Genomic DNA, 23,309 nt, shown 5'->3' on the forward strand with positions numbered 1-23,309 from the left:
CTAGCCAGATAATTCCTAGAGGTAATTAAGATTCTGTAATTATTATTATGGCTGACAGTAAACGCTTGATAATGAAGGAGCTAACCTAAAGGCTTCACACACAATCAAAAGAGCAGAACATTAAACAAACCTGACAGAAAAAGAGGGAAACATATATAGGCTATGCCCATATGAAAGCAGGCTGAGATACTGATGCATGAAGATGCCATGTACCCATGAAGCAACTGTCTGTTCATGAAGTGAGACCTGAAGAGCAGTTGGAGATGCTGCACATTTAATTTTTGACTTGAAGGTTGCTGCACATAATATTCAAACTAAAATAAAATCAGATGCAAGTTGGTACGGCTGTTGAACTAGGTAATCTGAGGATAAAGGACCTTGTCTGGATGAGGACAAATTATTGTACATGCAGGCTTCTTTGGGAAGCTGATTCTTCAAGTTAAAATTTCACAACTTGATTTGTAAAATAAAATATTTACTTTCACCCATCATTGCTCCAGTTCTAAGCAGCTGTTGCCTTGTCAATAAAGGTGGAAGAGACAAGACAGAATCAGCTGAGTTTAGTTTAATTTTTGACACCTCAACAGCTTGTCATTGGTTTACAGCTGAGTAATGGAGGTTATTTAGCCTTTTCTCCTCTGATTATTTTACCTCTCAAGAGGAGTTTCTCCAAAGGGGGAAGATATAGTCATATCCTAAGCGATCCACTGTGGCCTTTGACACCCCTGCTCTAACTTGTTTCATACCGAGGGCCAAATAGCATTCATGATGCCTGCTGAGGGCCGGAAGTGTTGTCATTAGGCAGGAACTGATGTCATTAAACAGGTCATAATAAAAAATAAGCACTTTTTTCTTACTTAGGAACTCATTAGCTGCAAACAAAAGAGAAAATACACAAATTGCTTTCAGGGAACACAGCTTTGACTTGTGCCTTGCAGCAAAAATCTCACTCTTGCATTTTTATTGGAGAAAGGTAACAAGTTAAAGCTAAGACAACTCAACCAGCGACACAAAATGAGACCCAAGACACTGATGTGGCATGAGTACTTTAATTTAAATAATGTCATTGCAACATTAGTTCCAGCAAAATCCAACTGCAGTGGATTTAAGAAAAAAGGCAAGCACATTTTGGAATGAATTGGACAGTAGTTGAAAGAACAGTGATCCACCAGATACTGAGGCATTGCTAGTGACATTCAGTGTGACTGGTGAAGAGCTCCAGGGAAAATCCAACTGAAAATTAGTGGTGGTGGTTGTGTAGCATCAGACTGATCATCTGACACACACTTCTCATACTCTATTTCTATATTCCTGGTGCCATCAATGGAGCAGCCATCAAATGTAGGGCATGAACTAATGTTTTAAATACACTGGCATTAAGTCAGAATACATTCTTAACACTGGCTTGAAAGTGCAGAAAAATGCAAGAAGTGGTTTCAATGTTATCCATTTGTAGGCTGCCATCAACTTACTACTTTTCCAGTTCCTGTCCTAGGTAGAAATTACGCAGTTGCTGTCTGACAGCACAACTTTCCAACATGCGCATTCTAAGAAAAGAAAGTAAGCCCAAGGCCACTTGTCAAGTGAGCAAAGAGGAGAAACTGTCAGTGCCTCCTCACTCTCTCATACAGCTCCACTTAAATAAAAGATCTGTATAAGAACCTGACACTGAGCAGAGATTTGATATATATAAACCATTTTACCACAAATGCACACCTGATGTGTGCCGAGATCCTCCTTACCCATGGCAGGAGTGTACAGGAGAGCTAAGAGGCATTTTCCATTACCTTAAAGAAGTGGTCCCCAAACATATCTCTGACAAAACGACTCCCATGCTACAGGCATGGAACTCAACACCCAGACGTGGCGATGATATCACCACCAATCACTTCTGGATTGTTTGCAACTCTGAAAACACCAGTAAGAGGCTCAGAGTGGACAGGCTTTTCTGTGCAATAAAAAACTTGCACATGGAGCTCTGCCCAGCAAGCTGAGCCTCTGCTCCGCACTCTTCAGCATTGCATCAGCTGCTCACTAATGGGCAGTGAACATCCTACGACACCCCTGTGTGTTTGCTGCAACACCCCACAGAGCCTGGTTTGGGGACCTCTGCCTTAAAGTCAAAATCTGGCCTGCCTAGCACTTGATCTGTATTGGCCTCCTGCATCCCCATCTTTTTAACAGCAGCTTTTTTACTTCTCCCATTTGCTATAAAAGAGCCTTATGAAGCTGACAATTGCAGAAGTTGTTGTAATAACTTTCGAGGCGTGATAGAAGCAAGATAGATATATGAAGAAGAGTGTACATCTAAGATAACCGTGCTGGATTGTAAAAATGTGAATGCTGTACCAGCTGAAATCGTCCTGCAGCAATTCAAAGAAAGCACTTGTATATGGTTGCTGTAGTCATAGCAGAAGTATTGGTGCCCATGGAATAAACTATGCAAGAGGACTTTGAAATTTTGTGTTGCCCCCCCCCCCCGACATAGTCCCTTTAACCATTTTTTTTAAACCACAGTGAAATGCAAGATGTCAAGCAGTGGTTCAGGCAGGAACTGCTGACAAACAAACAAAGGACAATGGAACTGCAGCCTGAATTTCATCTGGAAAATGAACGCTTAAGCTTTATTATATTGCTAAGTTTAGTCTCTGGTGAAAATATTCCAAGCTTCTTCCATGTAAAGGGTAGCAGCATTTAGTCTTTAAACAGAGCTACAGTGATGTAAACATCTCTCTCATCACCAAATATACGTCTGTTTTCTCCCTTTTAAGAATGATCATTGGTATGAAATTCATCATTCATTTTAGCCAATCATGGAAGAACTGATACCTATTCTGCAGTGTATATATATATATGTGTGTACATGTATAGACACATGTAAAGAAATAAATTTTATATAATTACCTGATCTTGCTACAGTATTAAGAGTAAATGATTTACAAATATTGACACTATCTTCAGAATTCAAAACATGTGACCTACCCTCCTGTTTTACCTCTAAGATAGCAGGTGCTGACAGCTTGAAAGGTTAAATCACAGAGACATGTAAACATCTTTTTGTTCTCCATATAGATCCGGACTAGACTGATGGCCATCAATTAAGCCATCACCATTTTAGAACCTGATACTTGCTTTTTACTTACTGAACACTAACGCTAGGGAATTTCATGGCCGTTTTCTGAAGGTGGCTATAGAGCCTAAATGATATTTTTAGCCCCCCCCCCCAATTACTGGCAACTTCTAGTCAGCCAAAACAAAGCAGAAACAGAAGTAGCAAGGTACATATTCCAGGTATGCTGAAGGATTAAAAATACTTAAGTTTTACCACCCCTAAAATAAACTTCCCTATTCTTTCTTTTTTATAAATGAAACCTTCTCTTTGGTTTCTTGTATCTTCTCTGTGATTCTCTCCTTTGTTTCCTCCATTTTCCCTGTAAGCTTCTCTTTTGTCTCTTCCATCTTGCCACTGATCATGTCTCTGGTTTCCTCCATTTTCCCTGATAGCCGTTCTTTTGTTTCTTCCATTCGGTCCTGAATATATTCCTTGACGGGAGGGGGTGTAGACATGTAGCCATGTTTACGAAGATACTTCACAGTGATGGATGTCCCTCCTAAAGTCACTGTGTACCTGGCTGGAGTTGCAATCTTGCCAATAAGGAAGGAAGGAGAAAGAGAAGTATATATATTTAACCGCAACAGCAAAGTCTTCAAAAACAACCTGCACAATTAACACTTTAAAATGCAGGAAAAAAAGGCTTCCATCTACTTCCTGATAGGCCTTTTAATCTGCCTTCACTTCAGCAGCACAAAGAGCTACTTGTGCCAAAAGAACTAAAAGCATCACACTGATCTTGACAAGGAAACCCTCCAACATCCCATTCTCTTACTTCTCGAACAGTTATGTGTCCACTTTCAGAAGGCTCAAGAAGCCTTTCAGCTGCTAAGAGAAAATGTGGTGGGGCAGTTCACAACTGCTCCAAATCTGTCCCTCTGCACCAAGCACCACTGTACAAGCAAGAGGAAACTGGGAGTTGTAGCTTGAGCACAAGTAGACCAGTTGTTCCAGGATCATTATGCCCAGTACTCCAGAAATGAAGCACTTGGACAGTGCCCAGCAACTTTCGTCCACAGAGGGAACAGACACCAGCTCTGTCAATAGTAAGATGCAGGCACATTTGATATGGATGCCTAAACTTCTGGATTAGGCCATAAAGCTAAGGAAAGAAAGGGATGTGCATGTGCGTGGCATGGAAAGATGCATACCCAGACACTCAAAGAATGCTCCTTGGTCTGCTTACACTGTCAGATTTCCAGAAGAGACAGAATTCTGACTAGAAACAGACAGAATTACAAACCTGCTTTGAACGAGTTTAGTACCAAGGCCTTAATTAGTAGAGTGACTGACTCTCCTTCAACATTATGTACTTAAGGTAGAAGGCAACAAACAACTTCAGCAAAGCTTTGAACATGACACAAGGTTATTAAGCCCAGAATATTTTGTTTGAATTGTTGTCCTCCATTTAAAACTTCTGCAATAGCAGATTTGTGTAGCATCTTTTCAGTAAAAAACAAAATGGAATCCTGCCATTGATGTTGTTCTGTAGTGATGCAATGCAATTTCATCTAGAAGAACAGCTTCTGGAAAGCAACCATTTTTAAAAGCAAAAAAGACAACTTCACCTCTGCAAGAACTAAATAAGACCTTTATATGATTCCGATTGTCCTTTCTAATTTCGTACCATGTGTGCTTGCTTGCTCGCTCTTCCTCCCACCCAAATCTTTGTTCCCAGTTTTGAGTTCCACATAATGACATATCATCAGGAAATAAGTGGGAGGACATATACTAATTCCCATTTCAATGAAGGCTGATGGTTTGGCAGTTATCTACTTATAAATGCTCTCCATCTCTCGCATCAGACTAACTTTGCACTTTGCTTAATAGTACCTTAGTTGGAAATTTAGCAAAATACTGTAGTGCTGGGCAGACACACCCAGAGATCTTCGTAACAGCCAAGCCAATGGCATAACACTAGAAAGGTACGCCACAGAACCACAAATAGTTTCTTCTTTTTAATTGAAACAAATGATGTCCCATAAACAAGAGAAATCAGCAAATTCTATCAAGCCAGGAAAGCAATTAGAGCAGCTTGGTACTTGTGCAGGAAAACAAAGCTGTTGTCTGTTGCACTGACAGAACGGAGATTAAAAATAAGACATCAAGCAGCACAAAAAATAATTTCCAATATGGCTCTTCAGCACTGAAGATGCCTGCTATCCTTTGTTAGGTTTATCACTAGATTTAGGTTGAGAAGCTCAGTTTGAGAAGAACATATTAAAGGTCTGGCTGAGGGCAGGAGGTCTGGCTCAGTTGGTAGAGCTGCCGCCTTGTATGCCTGAAGATCTGAGGCTGCCAGTTCGAGAGAACCGGAAGTACCCGAGAACGAACGACACGCTGATATACTGATGAGCTGACCCTCGGTGGCAGAGAGGAGTTGCCGTCAAGTGGAGCGTGGGAGGCGAAGGGCCAGAGAGAGGCCAGACTGGGAAGGAATCCAGCTGGAACAAGGAGTTCTATGAAAGACTAGAACTATTCAATTGTAAAAATCCCTACGGGGGTTTAGAACAGCCTGCCTATGTAAACCACCTTGGATTAAAGTCTGAGGAGAAATCTGTTGACCAAAGAAAAGTGGTATATAAATACCTATATAAATAAATAAAAAGCTCAAGTTCTTGGGTTAAAAGAGCTAATCAAATTTTGAGATGTCTGGGCCTTACCAGACTTGATCAATTCATTTGAAGGCAGGCTTCTATTAGGAAGGGGAAAAAGATTCCATCAAATTGTGGTTTTCCTAGCAACTGAACAGGAATTGACCCTAAGCAGACAGCAGAAATACCTAACATACATGAAAAATAGCAGTGGGAGAATCAATATTGTCGTCAATATTTATCTAGTACTATTTCCAGTAGTTCAAGATTCTCTCCAAGAAGATTTTTCAAAAAATCTTGTCAATGGTTTTTAATTATTTTTTTTTAACTCAGGACAGATTTTCATTAGTTCTGCATAGTGATACCTTTTTTATTTTTTGAACTTAAAAGACTTCTAGTACTTAAGTTTGGAAAGTAGAAAGAGGAACTCCATACCAGCTTTCTGCAGCAGTGTGGTAGATACTGCTGGCAGGAGAGGACTCTTTTTAGGAGTGAGTGTCAGACAGACAGACAAGACATTCATTTGCAGCTCTGCAAACACAGATTACTGGAGAAACACTGAAGTACTCAGAACATCCCACAACTCTAATTCCTATGCCTATGGAGGAGTTGTGTATATCCCACACTATGCTATTAGATCAATCACCATTTGAGTGCCTTCAACATTTCTTATGGGAAAAATTAAGCATTTATGCTACCCCTTATACTTACCTTGTACATTGCATATGCAGTTAATGCATTTCCACTCTGAGAATGCTTTAGAATGTCTACAATGCTTTCAGGCAACCCTATGAATTCGAGGAAAGGAACAACATTTACTCCTCTGTGAAAGAAAAAAAGAATCATTTATTAACATAAAGATGTACTTTGGAGAGCTTGCCATTCAATAACCAACACTACAATTTGATCACTCACTTTTTTTTTTTTTGCACCTAAAATCAAAGGATTTAGCACCAATGGACAATAAATGAAGAAGATGTCAGGCTACATTGTTCAGGGACTATTTTCAGTTTCAAGGGATTACTTTAAAACAGCATACACCTTATGCCTATTATTCTGATAAAACAGGACCTTGAAACTGTATCACAGGTAAGACTTTTTCCTACTGTGTTAAGAGCTCAAAGCCAAAACCAAGGTGGAAAGAAATGAAGTAGTTCAGGAAGGGCCATAGCCCAGTGATACAGAGCATGGCTTGTACACTAGGTTCAGTTTCTAGCATCTCCAAAAAATGTTAGGTAGCATCTGTCACAGAACTTAGAACTGCTGCTAGGTGAGCCATAGGCTAGGCATGGTTTTAGGCAGGTTCATATAGATCAGAGGGCAATTAATATGAGGTCAGGAAAGTCCTGGTTAGGTTGTTCCAACTGCTGGATGGACTTATTGGCCACCATGAGTGTAAGTCCTTAATTCCAGCTTCTCTATTTAACTCCCACTCAAAATAGGAAACAAATCATAAGCTCCTTTGTAAAAAAACATTTCCCAGTTCCATTCAACTTGGAATCCTTTGTACATTGTTTTTAGTTTATGGTATCTCCCTCCCCGAAGAATATGTGTAACATGCCAAGCAGAAAATAAAATTGGGAAGTTTTCTTTGTTAGGACCCAAGTCACAATATTTTAAAAGCCTACATATGAAGAGTACACCGATAGCTCAATCACAAGTCTACACAGAAGTTAGTTTCTTTGAATTTAGTTAGGCCCAAGTCTGTGCAGACATGCACAGAATTGGCTGAATGCATAGCGTGCATGCATCTAGTAACTAATCATTTACAACTTAAGCATGTGTAGCCAAATTCCATTACTTGTTACTAGCAGAAGAAAAAGTCTTCTAACTACAAAAATTTTCTGGAAAATTTAGATCTTTGTTCATAGATGAAGCTGAAAGCAAGTTCTGAATCCTGCCTTCCCACAGTCAATATAAAACTGTTAGGAAACTGTTAGGAAACTGTTAGGAACTATATGCTTTGGAAAGTGATGGTTAGAATAGGTAAGTTTATCACTTGCCAACTGTGTTCCGACCAACAGCTTGAATGTTTGTCAGAATTAAGTAAAATATTATTTCTGGATTCTGGGTTGCATATCGTAATGGAAGACATGGAACAATGATAGTTTATGGTTGGAAGCCTGAGCCTTTGACATCACAAGGTATTATAACTAACTGTTTGTTTTAGTTACTCCAACCAGCTGGCATTAACTGCCCTTTCTAGAAGTTAGGGATTCAAATGTCATTCTAAATTTATCCTTCTCGGAGTAATAGAGGTTCCAAGCTATTTAATATTTTACTTAGGTGCATCCAAATAAACGCTCATCTCTGATATTTTAGGCTCAGTAAAGGTTAGCTAGTTTTTCTTAGATATTATATACCCATTAACACAAATCAGGCAACTGACAGGGCCAATGTTTTGACTTCCATGCTTGAAAAACAAACATCTCTTGATCATGCAACTTAATACAGATTTAAATAACTTGCAGCACAATCCATGTCCACAGCTCGCCCATGTCTACTCAGAAGTAAGTCCCATTAAATTCAGTGGGACTTATTCCCATGTAAGTGTGTATAGGACTGAAGCCTAAACTGCTACATAAATCACTAACAATTCTATACATATGTACCTAGAAGTAAGCCCCACTACTTTCAGTGTTTTCTTTGAAGTAAATCTGCAGAGGACTGCATTGTAAAATTGAAGAGTAGAAGTGGGCCCCTGTATCCACGGAGGTTTTGTTCTGGGATCTCTGCAGATATGAAAACTATAGATACGGCAGGGATGCCTGTATGACAGCAGCTCCTGCATGCCCATTAAATTACCATTGTTTTATTGTAGGTGCTTGCAGAGCAGGTGCTTCTTGTTTAATAGTCTTGCGGAACTGAAGAGTCAAACATGTAGGCAACCAGCCTGCACACTAGAGGGTGACTAGCAGGAAGTTTGGCTTCTGCTGGTCTGCGTCTAATATGCATGCTGGTTGCCTGCACGTTTGGCTCTTCAGTTCTGCAAGACTGTTAAACAAGAAGCTCTTCTACAATAAAACAAAGATGCATGGGGGGGTTGGATCGGCGAATCACTAAAACAGTGGACACCAGATCCACAGATACGGGGCCCCGTCTGTATTCTTGTAGTTAAAAGCTAAAAGATTGTTAGCTTCTGTTTCAAACTATAAATTAAATGCTCCTACAAACATTCACACTGCATATTCAGAATAAAACTGACATTTTTTGATTGATGCAGAAAAGCACTTTTCATTATCATTTTGTCTAATGGTAGAGTACAGACATCTGCTGTTCTGCTTAGAGTTTGGAGCATACAGACAGAAAAATTCTTTGGTCAAAGGATAGCATCAAACATGGATCAGGTTTTTTTTTTAAGTGCCCACAAATACCAAGGTTGAAATCCTATACATATTCACCCAACAGTAAATCCCACTGAATTCAATGGGATTTATTTTTGAATAGATATGCACACAACTGCATTGTAAATTCACTTTCTTGCAATGACTGGGTGTAGCAAAATTCAGTACACTCCAGAGACTGAATAAAGCAGACCTTAATTCAAGGCCCCTTTCGGGGACAAGCAATAAAATACTTAGGGCTTACCTATATAGAGACTTACAGCAAAAACCTATGCATGTCTCCTCAGCTGCATAGGATTGCAGCTTTAGTTAATGCTTCAAAAATCAAAATAAACTTCAATATGGTCAGGCACCATGTTTTCAAAGATATGTAGCTGTTACCAAACCCATTTAACAGAGCAAACTTAACCCCTCCCCTTGATGCAAAGCCCAGAACTTTGAAATCTCTATTTCTTCTATCAGGTAAGACAAACAGAATACATACAGTAAGCAGATGATACAGATAAAGAAAAGAATTTAGAAGATGATTCGGTCTTGGCCAGAAGCTGAGGAAGTTTCCAGTGGCCTCTCCCACTGACTAGTATCATTTTGGAGTGAAAGTTGTGCATTTGCAAATGAAAACTTCAGTAGTAGGAGACTGATATATAGACAGAGGCACAATATGCATGTGGTTTTATTTTAATCATGTACCTTTAATCTTCCAAATTTTGGATTGCTGCTTGAAATACAGCAGCCGCATTCTTCACATATCCTTATGATTTAGGAAACTAGCAAACAGTATATGTGATGAAAGGTTGCGATTTTGTACATCTAATATGAACCACATTGCAGAAGTTATTCTGCATGTTCCTGTTAAGATCTGCCTGAAGCTAAGAAAGCAGTAATTACCCAAATTCATCACTTACTTTAAAGCTGCATAGTAAAAAGCTCCAAACCATAAGCTGGAAGTTAAAAGATGCACTGGAATCAGAACTTTGCCATACTGTTTTAAAGTTTTCTTGAATCTCTGCACGAGACTAATTGATTTGTCCTGTAAGGGATCCAACTCTTCAGAATGTGGTTCTGTAGGGGCTCCCTGGGCTAAATTTCCAGCTGATGTGGTAAGAGTTTCTTTCTTGGGAGCTTTAAGGTGAGAGTCTTCTGGTGGAGATAACACCTTGCCCAAGGATTCTCCTTCTTTGGGAACACAGAGAACAGCAGATGCATGTAGACACTGGCGTTGAGCGCTCAGAGCGAAAAAAACAATGTTGTGTCTAGTATTTAGCAAGGAGGGTTGTCCTTTTAAGCATGGAAAGATATAAGTGCGATGGGGTATCAAATACGTCCTGTATGCCAGCTGAAATGGTCTCCACATTTTGGTTAATGGTGACAGCATAATGAAGATACTGTTGTATACAGCTCCTAAGCAAGCAGGTAAACTGTTAAAATTAAGAATAGACAAAATTTAAAAATGTTATAGATTACAAATAGCAATTATAACAAAACATTTCATCAAAAAGCTAGGCCAGCATTTTTCCAAAGTTAGAGAATGTTACCAATATGAAAGCTTCTTTATCATTAAGAAAACTCAAGTACTGCCGTGAAATACAGAAAAATAAGAGCAGCAAGACAGAGAAGAATATGTAGTACAATTCTCTATATATGTTCCAAACTACTAGCATTTAGGGAAGAATAATTAGTTAGCCTAGCAAATTCCAGTTCAGATTTGTAGAAACACATGTCGGTCGTAGTTTGTGTCATAGAAGTATTCAGGTGGACTTGCCAATGTACCTTAATAACGGGAGATGGAGCCACAATTAAACCAACTGTTGTATATTCCAAGATACTGGATGGTAAAATCTTTGTTTAAAAAAGTAGATTTAATATTGGTACAGTTTTCCAAAGATGCAAGGAAACACAGCTGGCAATTAGGGTGTCTGACTCACTCTGTAACATGTGATGTTAGTTTCATTTGTAGACTACTTAACAGCTGAACTGAAACTTTTGTATTTTTGGCATCTTAAACAACACACATTTTAGAAAAAAAACTGGGTTCTTCTCGGTTCTTGACAAAACTGTCTATCCTAGCCTATATCTCAAATATTAGATGGTCTGCCTCTCCTAATAACTGCCACTCACCACCTTCCTTTTACTGGAAAATACTGAAGCAACTAGCCTAGGTCTGGGGGTGCGTGGGTGGGGGTGTGCATTCGCACAATGTATACTCTTGTTATTTGATGTTTCCAAGGTGGACTACTTTGTTTAATTAAAACTAAAATTGAGAGTTTGTTTTTAAATAAACTAATCCAATTTGAGTATTGGGGAAAAACTGGATACTATTCTCAATACATGTTCCAAACTACTAGTGTTTAGGGAAGAGTAATTAGCTGACCCAGTAAATTCTAGTTCAGAAGAAGTATAAATACACAAGTTGGGCTTAGATTCTTTCATAGAAGTTTTTGGGTGAACTAAGTAACATCTGTGCCCAAGGCAGAAAAGCAAACAGGACTGCAGGAGGATGGCCGCCCATCCACTCCAGTCACCTTCATCTCTTGCAGACATGAAGAAAGCAGAGTTGGGCAGCAGCTCTACCCAGCTCTCTTCCTGCTTTCAAGTTAAGGCCCAAAAGGCAGAGAACAAGGAGGAAGAATTACATATGATCACCTGGAGGCAAATCATAGCCACTTTCCTGTTAGCTTATGGTGAATATATATAAGCACAGATTATGGTGAATATCTTATGGTGAATATCTATATGCATGACTTACGTGCATATAAGTCATGTAAGTTATGAGAAAACAGCCATCTCCAGGGCTCCCATATCCCAAATCAAGTACAACAGTCTCTTCACTTGATGAGACTTGTTTTCATTTGTTTCTAGGATCCATATTCTTCCTACTTCCTGTTTACATAATTGGTGGGTGCATCACCTTAGTTCAATGGTACTCAAACTTTTCCAGCCAGTGGCTCCCTTGAACCCCGTGGCTGTTGGCCATGACTCCCCATCATGTTCCTGAGGGCTGGAAGTGACATCATTAAACAGGAAGTGGCCAGAAATATTAACTATATTAAATATAATTTTATATTTATAATATAATATTAAATACACATTAACTATATTAATATTAATTATATTAATCATATTATTAATTAAATGCAGATCTTAAAAATATATTAATACACAGCAATATACATGCTTTATAAATGATCAGCTGCTGATCACTGTTGGAGACAGGATGCTGGAGTAAGTAGATTTTGTCTGGTCCAAGAAGACTCATTTTTTTAAACTTTGTAAGCATACCAATAGAATTGTTTTATCAAATGAACTTTGTGAACAACCAGTCTGACCAACATTACACACACACACCCCTGTGGACCCCAATCCAACTAGTCATATCTCCCATTCTCCTTGGATAGGATTGAACCCTTTATTAATTTAATGAAATTAAATTTTTCCAGCAGCTGGTGGGGAAAACAAAAATAGATCATGAAAATATATCAGAGCTGATAAGGGTTTGGTTAGGAAGCTGATTTGTCTCCTATACTAGGAGATGCACAGCTCAAGCCTATGCATGTCTACTCAGAAGTAAGTCCGATTAGAGTCAATGATGCTTACTCCCAGGAAAGTGTGGATAGGATTGGGCTGGCGATCACTTCATCAATGGCTGATAAGTATTCCCTTCAAATAGCAAGATTCATCACTTTAAAAATGCAGCCTTTCCTCTTCAGTCAAACAAGATTAATAAATCACTTTAAAAACAGTATCCTTTTTCTGCTCCTGGTCAAGTAAATTGTGTGCTTCTCTCTCTCCCCCCCCCCCCCCTTAGCCAACTGCATGGAAACAAGACCCCTGGTGACTGGTAAAATAGGAAGCGTTTTATTTGGGGAGGGGGAGGAAAGCGGGAAGGTTTGGAGATCAAAAGGGGGGAGTGGAAGAGGGAGGGGGTGGAAAAGAGAGATATCACTTTGATGAGAAGCGATCCCAGGCTGGGAACTAGGAACCAACCAGACAAGGATCAGCGAGGGTTAAGGACTGCAAGCTGAGCATGCTGGTACTTGCCAGATGGGGGTTGGAGTCGAAGAGCTTTGGAAACAACATGCAGTGAACACAGAAGGCGGCAGCCTCGGAGTGGAGGGAGAAGAGGGCAGGGCGGCAGCAGCCACTCTCGCAGCTGAGCAACTCCCGTTTCTTCTGCTTTAAAAAAAGCGCAGACGACGGGCAGAAGACGGGCTCGTATTCTGCCCAGGGGCGTGACTGTATCACTTCGAGAGGACATCCCGTGCCTCCCCTTTGAGCTCCTGGCACCTCCCTAAAGCGCCGTACCCCACACAATTTGAATAACACTGCCTTAGTTCAAACCACCACACTTTCGGCTACCAAGAAGGCTGACCAAGAAGGCTACCAAGAAGGCAGTAGCAACTATCTGTTGAAGGGTCTGACAAATTTGCTTTAGCTCTAGGGACCAGCCCCAATATTTAGGACCATGACCATGGGCTCTGCCTCTCCACTAAACCACTCCCCCCATCATTTTTTCTTTTTTTAAAAAATGAACTTGAAAGAAAAGCCCGACATTAGATTCCCTCTTCCCACCCAAATACAACTGCTCCCTCTTTTATTTACTTAAGGGAAAACACAATGCTGATCCTGTCTCCCTCTTGGTATTCTGCCTTCTTGCCCAAACAGATATTTTTATTTGGAGGGGACGGACAGATTTCCCCCCCCTCCTTTGGGAAAAAAACCAGTCATTTCTTAATTCCACAACAAAATCTTTAGTCGCCATGATGACCTTGTGCCCCAGATTTTTTAATCTTTGGTCTACTAAATTTCTCAGACTTTGCCCAACATCTAAAGGTCCCCATAAGGGTGCCTAAGCAATTCTCACTTCCGAACAGGCAAGTCAGCTAGTCTGCTGTAGCAAACACAAAGAGTCATAGCTCCTTAAATACATTCATCTCAGCATAAGCTTTCATGGACCACAGTCCACTTCACATGAAGTTCTCAGTGAGCAGACGTATATGCATAGGTAAGAAAAAGAAAAGGTGAGATCAAAGGGCTATGGGATGGAACAGAGCAGTGTGTGATCATTAGCAAGCACAGTAAATAAAGCACAGTAAATTTACCTGGTTGTGTTGAATAACTTCTACCTGCGGTAGGAAAATGGTTACCTTTGCTCCAAACCAGTGAAGAGCTAAAATGGCCACATGCAGTGGATGACTGTTCCTACGAGGAGCTATGTGACCCAAATACTAGAATAATTTACATTAGGAACAATATGGCCTCTAGCTAAACTTTAGTGATTTAACAATGCAGTGAGATAGGAAATAGATGGGCCTTTGGTTCAAGTTCAGTTTTAGACAGTCATATTTCTTGATCACTTCTAGTTCAGCAGTTCTGGCTGGAGTCTCCCTTGGTTGTAAAATGGTGACTTTCAGGAATCCTGAGAGATGTCGTCCTACTGTTTTCTGGAGGATATTGCTTCATGCATCACATGAAGTGGATTGAAGCCACTTAAGCTGAAATAAATGGGTTCATCTTAAAGGTGTTACAGCTCAGTTGTTTTGGAGATTCTCTGCACACACAATTACTTCCTCCAACAGCAGCTCCTTGGACTACACAACACTGTTCTGGAGAATCTTCCAATTTTCAGTGGTGGCTCGTGTGTGAGATCATGTATGCATGAAGGGGACTCATGGGTCCCCAGTACTTCCTATATGTATCGTTTCCATTTTATTGGGTAGCACTTTAAAACCAGCCTTTTCGTTCAGACAAGTTCAACCAGCTCTTTATGATTAGACAGGTTGATTTGTAGTTATGGCCTGCCCTCTACTGCACCCTCCTAACATTACAACTGCTATAGTGAATTAATTGATTAGTAACATGCGTTAAGCTCCTCATTCCCATCTAAAGAGAATCTCCATGCAACTAGAATATCTTACTCAACCAACATATTAATCCCAAGAAAGAGATATCAGAACCATTTAAGATTTTCACAGCACATTTTCAAAAGCAAAGGATTGGTTGCTGCTATACTTTTCAACAAGACCTAGTTAGTATTTCCCATTACTTCCATGTTTGTTTCAAGCACCAATGTTCTGTTTACAAAATGACACAAAAACCAATTAAAGCTGAAGTACTTGGATTTACACATTTTTTTATTCTCACCACCCTGCATGAAAATAAAAGCTGCTCTAAGCAAGAGATCTGGACTGCCAACATCATACATTAAAAAACTAGGAAATCTGATGCACAAGCATCAATAAAAGCTCATCATTTGGAGACACCCTAGATTTCTCACACTGTCAGAGCTAGCTGGATGTGGAGGATATCACCAACATTGCCAATCCTGCCCCTCAATAACAGATGAGCTATAATATGATAATAGTAGCACCTTCAACCTTTCCTTCTATTTCTTCCAGCCCGTCTTATTATGCAGTATGGGGCAAAGTGCTATAGAAAAAGGAAACAGAAGCAAGTGGGAGTGCTAATATAACTTCTAGATCAGCAGCTATTTTTTAAAAATGTTACTAAATGCAATTAAAAAACCAGTAAGAATCATGACATTAACGGTTGACTATCAATTTGTACTAAATCAAAACTGAGCTATTAGAGCCCAATCCTGAGCTCAGCGCTCCGGCTTTCTGCTGGAGCGCACTGTTGCAAACATGCCATAAGGCATGTCTGCAAGGCTTACCGCCAGGCCAGCGCCTGTGCTAGCCCAGCACTGGCCGGTGCTGGGCTAGTGCCAGGCAGGTGCCCATCCTCTGCTGCTTGCTGTGGCACGGTAAGCGGGGGCGGGGAGGGGAGGAGGCGTTCCTGGGGGAGGCAGCCGGAGGGTGGAGAGAGAGCGGGGAGGAGGCATGACAGGGAGGCAGAGAAGGGGCAGGCGGGAGGTGTGCTGGGGGGAGAGAGGGAGGCGGGTCCCATGGAGCTATGCTCCACCGGATCCAAGCTCCACCAGATCATGGGGCTCAGTGCCCTTCACGAACGCCTTTACCTTACCGCCAACCTTTTGGTTGGTGGTAAAGTAAGTAGCCCCATTGTAGGGCTGCTTCCCTTACATAAGAACAGCCCCACTGGATCAGGCCATAGGCCCATCTAGTCCAGCTTCCTGTATCTCACAGCGGCCCACCAAATGCTCCAGGGAGCACACCAGATAACAAGAGACCTCATCCTGGTGCCCTCCCTTGCATCTGGCATTCTGACATAACCCATTTCTAAAATCAGGAGGTTGCACATACACATCATGGCTTGTAACCCGTAAGGGATTTTTCCTCCAGAAACTTGTCCAATCCCCTTTTAAAGGCACCCAGGCCAGATGCTGTCACCACATCCTGTAGCAAGGAGTTCCACAGACCAACCACATGCTAAGTAAAGAATATTTTCTTTTGTCTGTCCTAACTCTCCCAACACTCAATTTTAGTGGATGTCCCCTGGTTCTGGTGTAAAGAGTATCTCTCTATCCACTTTATCCTTCCCATGCATAATTTTGTATGTCTCAATCATGTCCCCCCTCAGGCGTCTCTTTTCTAGGCTGAAGAGGCCCAAACGCCGTAGCCTTTCCTCATAAGGAAGGTGCCCCAGCCCCGTAATCATCTTAGTCGCTCTCTTTTGCACCTTTTTCATTTCCACTATGCCTTTTTTGAGATGCGGCGAACAGAACTGGACACAATACTCCAGGTGCGGCCTTACCATCGATTTATACAACTGCTATAATATTAGCTGTTTTGTTCTCAATACCTTTTCTAATGATCCCAAGCATAGAATTGGCCTTCTTTACCGCCACCGCACATTGGGTCAACACTTTCATTGACCTGTCCACCACCACCCCAAGATCTCTCTCCTGATCTGTTACAGATGGCTCAGAACCCATTAGCCTATATGTGAAGTTTTGATTTTTTGCCCCAATGTGCATGACTTTACACTTACTAACACTGAAACGCATCTGCCATTTTGCTACCCATTCTGCCAGTTTGGAGAGATCCATCCGGAGCTCCTCACAATCACTTCTGGTCTTCACCACTCAGAAAAGTTTGGTGTCGTCTGCAAACTTTGCCACCTCACTGCTCAACCCTGTCTCCAGGTCATTTATGAAGAGGTTGAAGAGCACCGTTCCCAGGACAGATCCTTGGGGCACACCGCTTTTCACTTCTCTCCATTGTGAAAATTGCCCACTGACACCCACTCTCTGTTTCCTGGTCTTCAACCAGGTCTCAATCCAGGAGAGGACCTGCCCTCTAATTCCCTGACTGTGGAGTTTTTTCAGTAGCCTTTGGTGAGGGACCGTGTCGAACGCCTTCTGAAAGTCCAGATATATAATGTTCACGGGTTCTCCCGCATCCACATGCCTGTTGACCTTTTCAAAGAATTCTAAAAGGTTTGTGAGGCAAGACTTACCTTTACAGAAGCCATGCTGATTCTCCCTCAGCAAGGCTTGTTCGTCTATGTGTTTTGAGATTCTATCTTTGATGAGGCATTCCACCATCTTACCTAGTATAGATGTTAGGCTGACTGGCCTATAGTTTCCAGGGTCCCCCCTCTTTCCCTTTTTAAAGATCGGTGTGACATTTGCTATCCTCCAATCCGCTGGCACTGTGGCCGTTTTGAGGGACAAGTTGCATATTTTAGTCAAGAGATCAGCAACTTCATTCTTCAATTCCTTAATAACTCTAGGGTGGATGCCATCAGGGCCCGGTGACTTATTGATCTTTAATTTATCAATGAGGTCTGAAACATCTTCTCTTTTAACCTCTATCTGACTTAACTCCACGGCCGGAGGTCTTCTGCCATGAAGACAAATGCAAACAACTCATTTGATTTCTCTGCCATCTCTAAGTCTCCTTTTATTTCCCCTTTCCCTCCCTCACCATCCAGAGGGCCAACAGCTTCTCTGGCGGGTTTCCTGCTTATAAAATATTTGAAGAAGCTTTTATTATTCCCCTCAATGCTGCTGGCCATGCGTTCCTCATAGCCTCTCTTCGCCTCCCATATCACCTTCTTACATTCCTTTTGCCACAGTTTATGTTCCTTTTTATTCTCCTCATTAGGGCAAGACTTCCATTTACGGAAGGAAGCTTTCTTGCCCTTTACGGCCTCTCTAATTTGGTTCGTTAGCCAAGTGGGCACCCTCCTGGACTTAGTCGAGCCCTTCTTCCTTTGCGGTATACACTTCCGCTAGGCCTCTATTACTGTTGATTTGAGCAACTTCCATGCTCTCTGTAGAGACTGGACTCTTTTTACCTTCCCTTTCAACCTTCTTCTAACCAGCCTCCTCATTTGAGGGAAGTCTGCTCGTCGGAAGTCAAGGGTTTTTGTGAGAAATTTGCCCGGTATTCTTCCACCGATGTGCATGTCAAAACGGATCGCAGCATGATCACTGTTCCCCAATGGCTCCATAACATTGGCATCTCTAACCAGGTCCTGAGTACTGCATAATATTAAATCCAGAGTCACCTGTCCCCTGGTGGGCTCCATGATTAGCTGCTCTAAGGCACAGCCATTTAACATGTCAAGGAATCCAGTCTCCTTTTCGTGACCAGAACACAAATTGACCCAGTCAATATGAGGATAACTGAAGTCCTCCATGATTACAACCCTGCCCCTCCTTGTCACCTCCCTGATCTGTTTCCTTATTTCAAGGTCCCCTTCCAGTGTCTGCTCTGGAGCACAATAGTACTCCCCCAGTATTACATCGCTGCACAAGCCTGGTAATTTAACCCACACTGATTCTACGGTGGAGTCAGACCCACCTTCAATCTCTACTTTGCTGGATTCTATCCCTTCCTTAACATAAATGGCCACCCCACCTCCAACACGCCCCTCCCTGTCCCTCCTGTAGAGTTTATAGCCTGCGATTAGGGTATCCCACTGATTCTCCGCATTCCACCAGGTTTCCATTATGCTCACTATGTCAATGTTTTCCTTTGTCACCAGACATTCCAGTTCTCCCATCTTTGCTCAGAGATTTCGGGCATTTGCATAAAAGCATTTGTACATGGAATGCCCCAGGATGGGCTGCTTATTAGCTCCTTTATCCCTGAATCCTCTCATTGTGCCAAACCGTCTATCACATCCCATCATGCTACCATTCCCAATTTCTTCTCCTACTCTGTCTTTGCCTTGTTGTTCTCTAACCTCCCCATCCTCATCCCATAGGGATGAGGAGTCCCGAACTGGATGCCCCTCGGCTCCTGTCGGCTTTCCCCCAGGGATCAGTTTAAAAGCTGCTCTGCCACCTTTTTAATGTTATGCGCCAGCAGTCTGGTTCCGTTCTGGTTCAAGTGAAGCCCGTCCCTCTTGTACAGGCCCCGCTTGTCCCAAAACGTTCCCCAGTGCCTAACAAATCTAAAACCCTCCTCCCTACACCACCGTCTCATCCACGCATTGAGACCCCTGATCTCCGCCTGCCTAGCTGGCCCTGCGTGTGGAACAGGTAGAACTTCAGAAAACGCTACCTTTGAGATCCTGGCTTTCAGCTTCCTACCTAATAGCCTGAATCTGACCAATATAAATTTGGAATAAATTTATATTCCATTTTACCCTCCAAATATTTCTCTAGGGTCTCTAGTCTAAGTTTATTCCTTGAAGTCTATATTTCAAAACATCCCTCTGTGTGTGTCTGGTTTCCCCCTACTTTGGTTTGTGTCTCCATGTTAAGCTTTTTCCCAGGAACCAATGCCTTTTAGGTTTCACTGTGTGAACATTATGTATTTTTAAATCATTGCTTGCTTGCTTTATATATGTGTGTGTGTGTGTGTGTGTTGGCAACCTTCAGTCTCAAAAGACTATGGTATCGCGCTCTGAAAGGTGGTTCTGGAACAGCTTCTAGTGTGGCTGAAAAGGCCAATTTGGGAGTGACAATCCCTTCCACACTGGGAGCAAGTACAGCCTGTCCCTGGTCTGTCTCCCTGGCTATGGGCCTTCCTTCTTTGCCTCTTAGCCTCAGACTGTTGGCCAAGTGTCTCTTCAAACTGGGAATGGCCATGCTGCACAGCCTACCTCCAAGCGGGCCGCTCAGAGGCCAGGGTTTCCCACTTCTGTACTGCAGCGAGTACACTTCTGCAGAGTACACTTCTGTACTGCAGCGAGTCATGGACTCTTCACTCACAACAGGAGAGGAAACTGAATGCTTTCCACATGCGTTGCCTCTGACGCATTCTCGGCATCACCTGGCAGGACAAAGTTCCAAACAACACAGTCCTGGAATGTGCTGGAATCCCTAGCATGTATGCACTGCTGAAACAGAGACACCTGCGTTGGCTCGGTCATGTCGTGAGAATGGATGATGGCCGGATCCCAACGGATCTCCTCGTGCAAGGAAAGCACCCTACAGGCAGACCACAGCTGCGATACAAGGACATCTGCAAGAGGGATCTGAAGGCCTTAGGAGTGGACCTCAACAAGTGGACCTCAACAATTATATATATATATTGAGGTTTTCCATCTCAATTTTTTTTTTATATATATATATATATATATATAAATATATATATATATATAAAACAAGTGGACCTCAACAATTATATATATATAATAAACAAACAAACAAATAAATAAATAAGCAAGCCGGGATGAGTGATTCCACCTGCTCTTGGTGTGAGCAAGAAACGTCTTGGCTGCCCTCCATGTGAGAGACGGAGCTGCTTGTCAGCCTGCGTGGGAGAACTGGAGGCCAGAAGTGAGACCAAACCAGGAACATTATGACATAACAACATTATGAAATGTTGTTGGTTCTTGAAAGAAAGAAGCTTTATGATTGTAAAAATCCCCTTGAGGGATTTAGAAATGCTTGCCTACGTAAACCGCCTTAAATAAAGTCAGAGGAGTAATCCGATGACCAGAAAGGCGGTATATAAATACAGAGTTATTATTATTTCATTGCAATCTCATTCCTCATACCTCTCCAGCTTATTGTAATCTTAGTTCCACCCACATAAATGTTTCTGTATTTGTACTTGTATCAAACTCCTTTTTGCCAAAACCCTCAGGTATGTGACATGAGCCAATGTCCCAAAGATCCACAGAATACACTTGTTTGGGTGCGTATGTATAAATACATACATGTTACTCTGTTGATTAGTGATTAACAAACGTAAACAAGAGAGCTACAAAGCAAAAAGAATATTTTTCTTTTGTTGCTTATATCTCAACTGAAGTCTACACAGCCAAGGTTATTAATCTTTGGGCAGCATCAGATGGTGGATACACAGATTGACAAATCTAGTTTGCTAATGTAGTATTTCCCTTTTCCAGCCTATTCGAATAGAAACAAATTATCTCAAGCATTTCCAGTTAATTCAAAGAGATAAAACATTCCTTTCTGGGATGGCCACAATGGAATGTAGGATATGAAACAACAAGTGCAGGTAAACCCAGTAGAATACAGAACAAAGCCACAAGAACTTCATTTCTAACAAGAGTACATAGGACAGCAGTAGCCTGATTCTATATATATAATTACAGTACTTGGAAAGATGCCACATATTATTCAGCAGTGCTTCATTCCTAGGAACAGTGCAAAGTCTTTCCACTCCTACCTTTTATTGCTATTGTTTCTCTAAACATTCTAACATGAAATAGTATCCTGTCCAAAGCTTGATTTTGTAGTGAGTCTGGACAAAAAAATATGCTCCTGTTGCCAACAAAAAAACTTACAAACTCTCAAGAATTTTTTTTTTTTTTGGGTAAAGGCACATAGTAGACACACTTTTGTCAATTTCCTTGTAAGGGAAAGGAAAGGGACATGCAACAGATAGCAAAAACCTTGCCAAGCCCTGCCAGGTCCCTGGGGAGAGGATCTGCAAAAGTAACAGGGTGCTATGTTCAGATTCCTCATTTCCCACAAACTCTTGGCTGGGTCATGCCCCAAGGGAAACACACACACCTTATGCATGTGGTTGCAGGAGGACTAGCAGCAGACAAACTTCAGGTCTTCCTCTTATGTTGCACCCATAGCTCAAGGAACTGTGGTTTGGCATCACACCCAGTGAGCATGGCAGCTAATCGACTCCCTTACCTGCCATCCCAACCTTTCTCAACATTGGTCCCTCACTGTACCACTTTGCATGGTTCACCTATTGGAATTACCACTGGAAGTAACTGGTGATGATGTCACCACCAGTTACTTCCACATTGGGAGGCTAAGTGCAGTGCAACAAACACTGGTAAGAGGCTAGGGCAGACAGGAGGGTTTCTTCGAGCACATGAAAAGTGCATGCTGGAGTTCTGCCTGTTGAGCCCAGCCTCCTACTTACTGCTTGTTGCATTGCACTGATGCTCTCACTGCCAGATGAGTCGGGGAGAGCATCTGGGGGGTTTGTCTGGCTACAGCATTTGGGGCTCTTCAGTCTAGAAAAAAGGCACCTGAGGTGGGACATGATTGAGACATACAAAATTATGCAGGGGAAGGACACAGTGGATAGAGAGAGACGCCCTTTTCCCTCTCACATAACACCAGAACCAGGGGACATCCACTAAAACCAAGTGTTGGGAGAGTTAGGACAGACAAAAGAAAATATTTATTTACCCAGTGTACAATTAGTCTGTGGAACTCCTTGCCACAGGAGATCGTGATGGCATCTTGCCAGGATGCCTTTAAGAGGGGATTGGACACATTTCTGGAGGAAAAGTTCATCATGGGTTACAAGTCATGACAGTATGTGCAAGCTCCTGATTTTAGAGGTAGGCTGCCTCTGATTGCCTGATGCAGGGGAGGGCACCAGGATGCGAGTTGTGTCTTGTTGTCCTGTGTGCTCCCTCAGGCATCTGGGGGGCTACTGCGAGATACAGGAAGGTGGACTAGGTGGGCCTTTGGCCTGATCCAGTGGGGCTTTTCATAGGTTCATAAATCTGGGGGGGGGGTCTGCCAGGTGAGTCTGGGGGGCTGTAAGTGCCACAGGACAGCACCTCAAGTACCACTGGTGGAGAAACACTGAGCCAAAGAGCTTTGTAGCAAGGGCGTGTGTGGGGCGGGGCAGCCGGGGACACATGCAACGTGCCCCACCTCCAGAAAGGGCACTGGGAGGAGGCGCAGCAGGGGCTAAAACACTGAAGGAAAGCAACCCCTTCCCTTCCCTCCACTTGGGGGGGCACTGCTCACCTTCCGAAGGAGCCACCATTCCTCTCACCAGCGTGGGGCAGCCAGAGGCCACTCGCCTCCCCTCCGCTGACCCTCACCGAAGCAACGTGCCATTTGCAGCCCGCCACGCGCATGCGCCTCGCGGGACCCTCAGGGACTTGTAGTCTTTTCACCACTTCCCGGTTATCGCGCTGTCTTGCAGGAGA

General features: G+C 42.3%; 2 protein-coding genes across 2 annotated transcripts in view; one reads left to right on the plus strand and one right to left on the minus strand.

Moving 5' to 3' along the window:
• The window catches only part of RNMT (RNA guanine-7 methyltransferase), a 224,878-nt gene that overhangs the window by 174,037 nt on the left and 27,532 nt on the right, over positions 1–23,309 (plus strand). The window lies entirely within an intron of this gene.
• FAM210A (family with sequence similarity 210 member A) lies at positions 1,034–23,278 on the minus strand. The gene is made up of 4 exons (XM_066624897.1): positions 23,125–23,278; positions 9,956–10,468; positions 6,418–6,529; positions 1,034–3,645 (listed from the first exon to the last, which is right to left on the minus strand). Exons 1-4 carry the CDS (start codon positions 23,235–23,237, stop codon positions 3,346–3,348), a joined length of 1,038 nt encoding a protein of 345 aa, XP_066480994.1. The 5' UTR covers positions 23,238–23,278; the 3' UTR covers positions 1,034–3,345.

Source organism: Tiliqua scincoides, chromosome 4 (assembly GCF_035046505.1).
Source record: "Tiliqua scincoides isolate rTilSci1 chromosome 4, rTilSci1.hap2, whole genome shotgun sequence".
NCBI classification, from domain to species: domain Eukaryota; kingdom Metazoa; phylum Chordata; class Lepidosauria; order Squamata; family Scincidae; genus Tiliqua; species Tiliqua scincoides.

What these genes read in the sequence shown, in the direction of transcription:
- FAM210A (XM_066624897.1), bottom strand. Translation starts at nt 23,237, where the DNA reads ATGCGCGTGGCGGGCTGCAAATGGCACGTTGCTTCGGTGAGGGTCAGC. An exon ending in AATGGTGGCTCCTTCGGAAG is followed by an intron (nt 10,469 to 23,124) that starts GTGAGCAGTGCC and finishes TAATTTTAACAG; the next exon opens with TTTACCTGCTTGCTTAGGAG. An exon ending in TTTTACTATGCAGCTTTAAA is followed by an intron (nt 6,530 to 9,955) that starts GTAAGTGATGAA and finishes TTTCTTTCACAG; the next exon opens with AGGAGTAAATGTTGTTCCTT.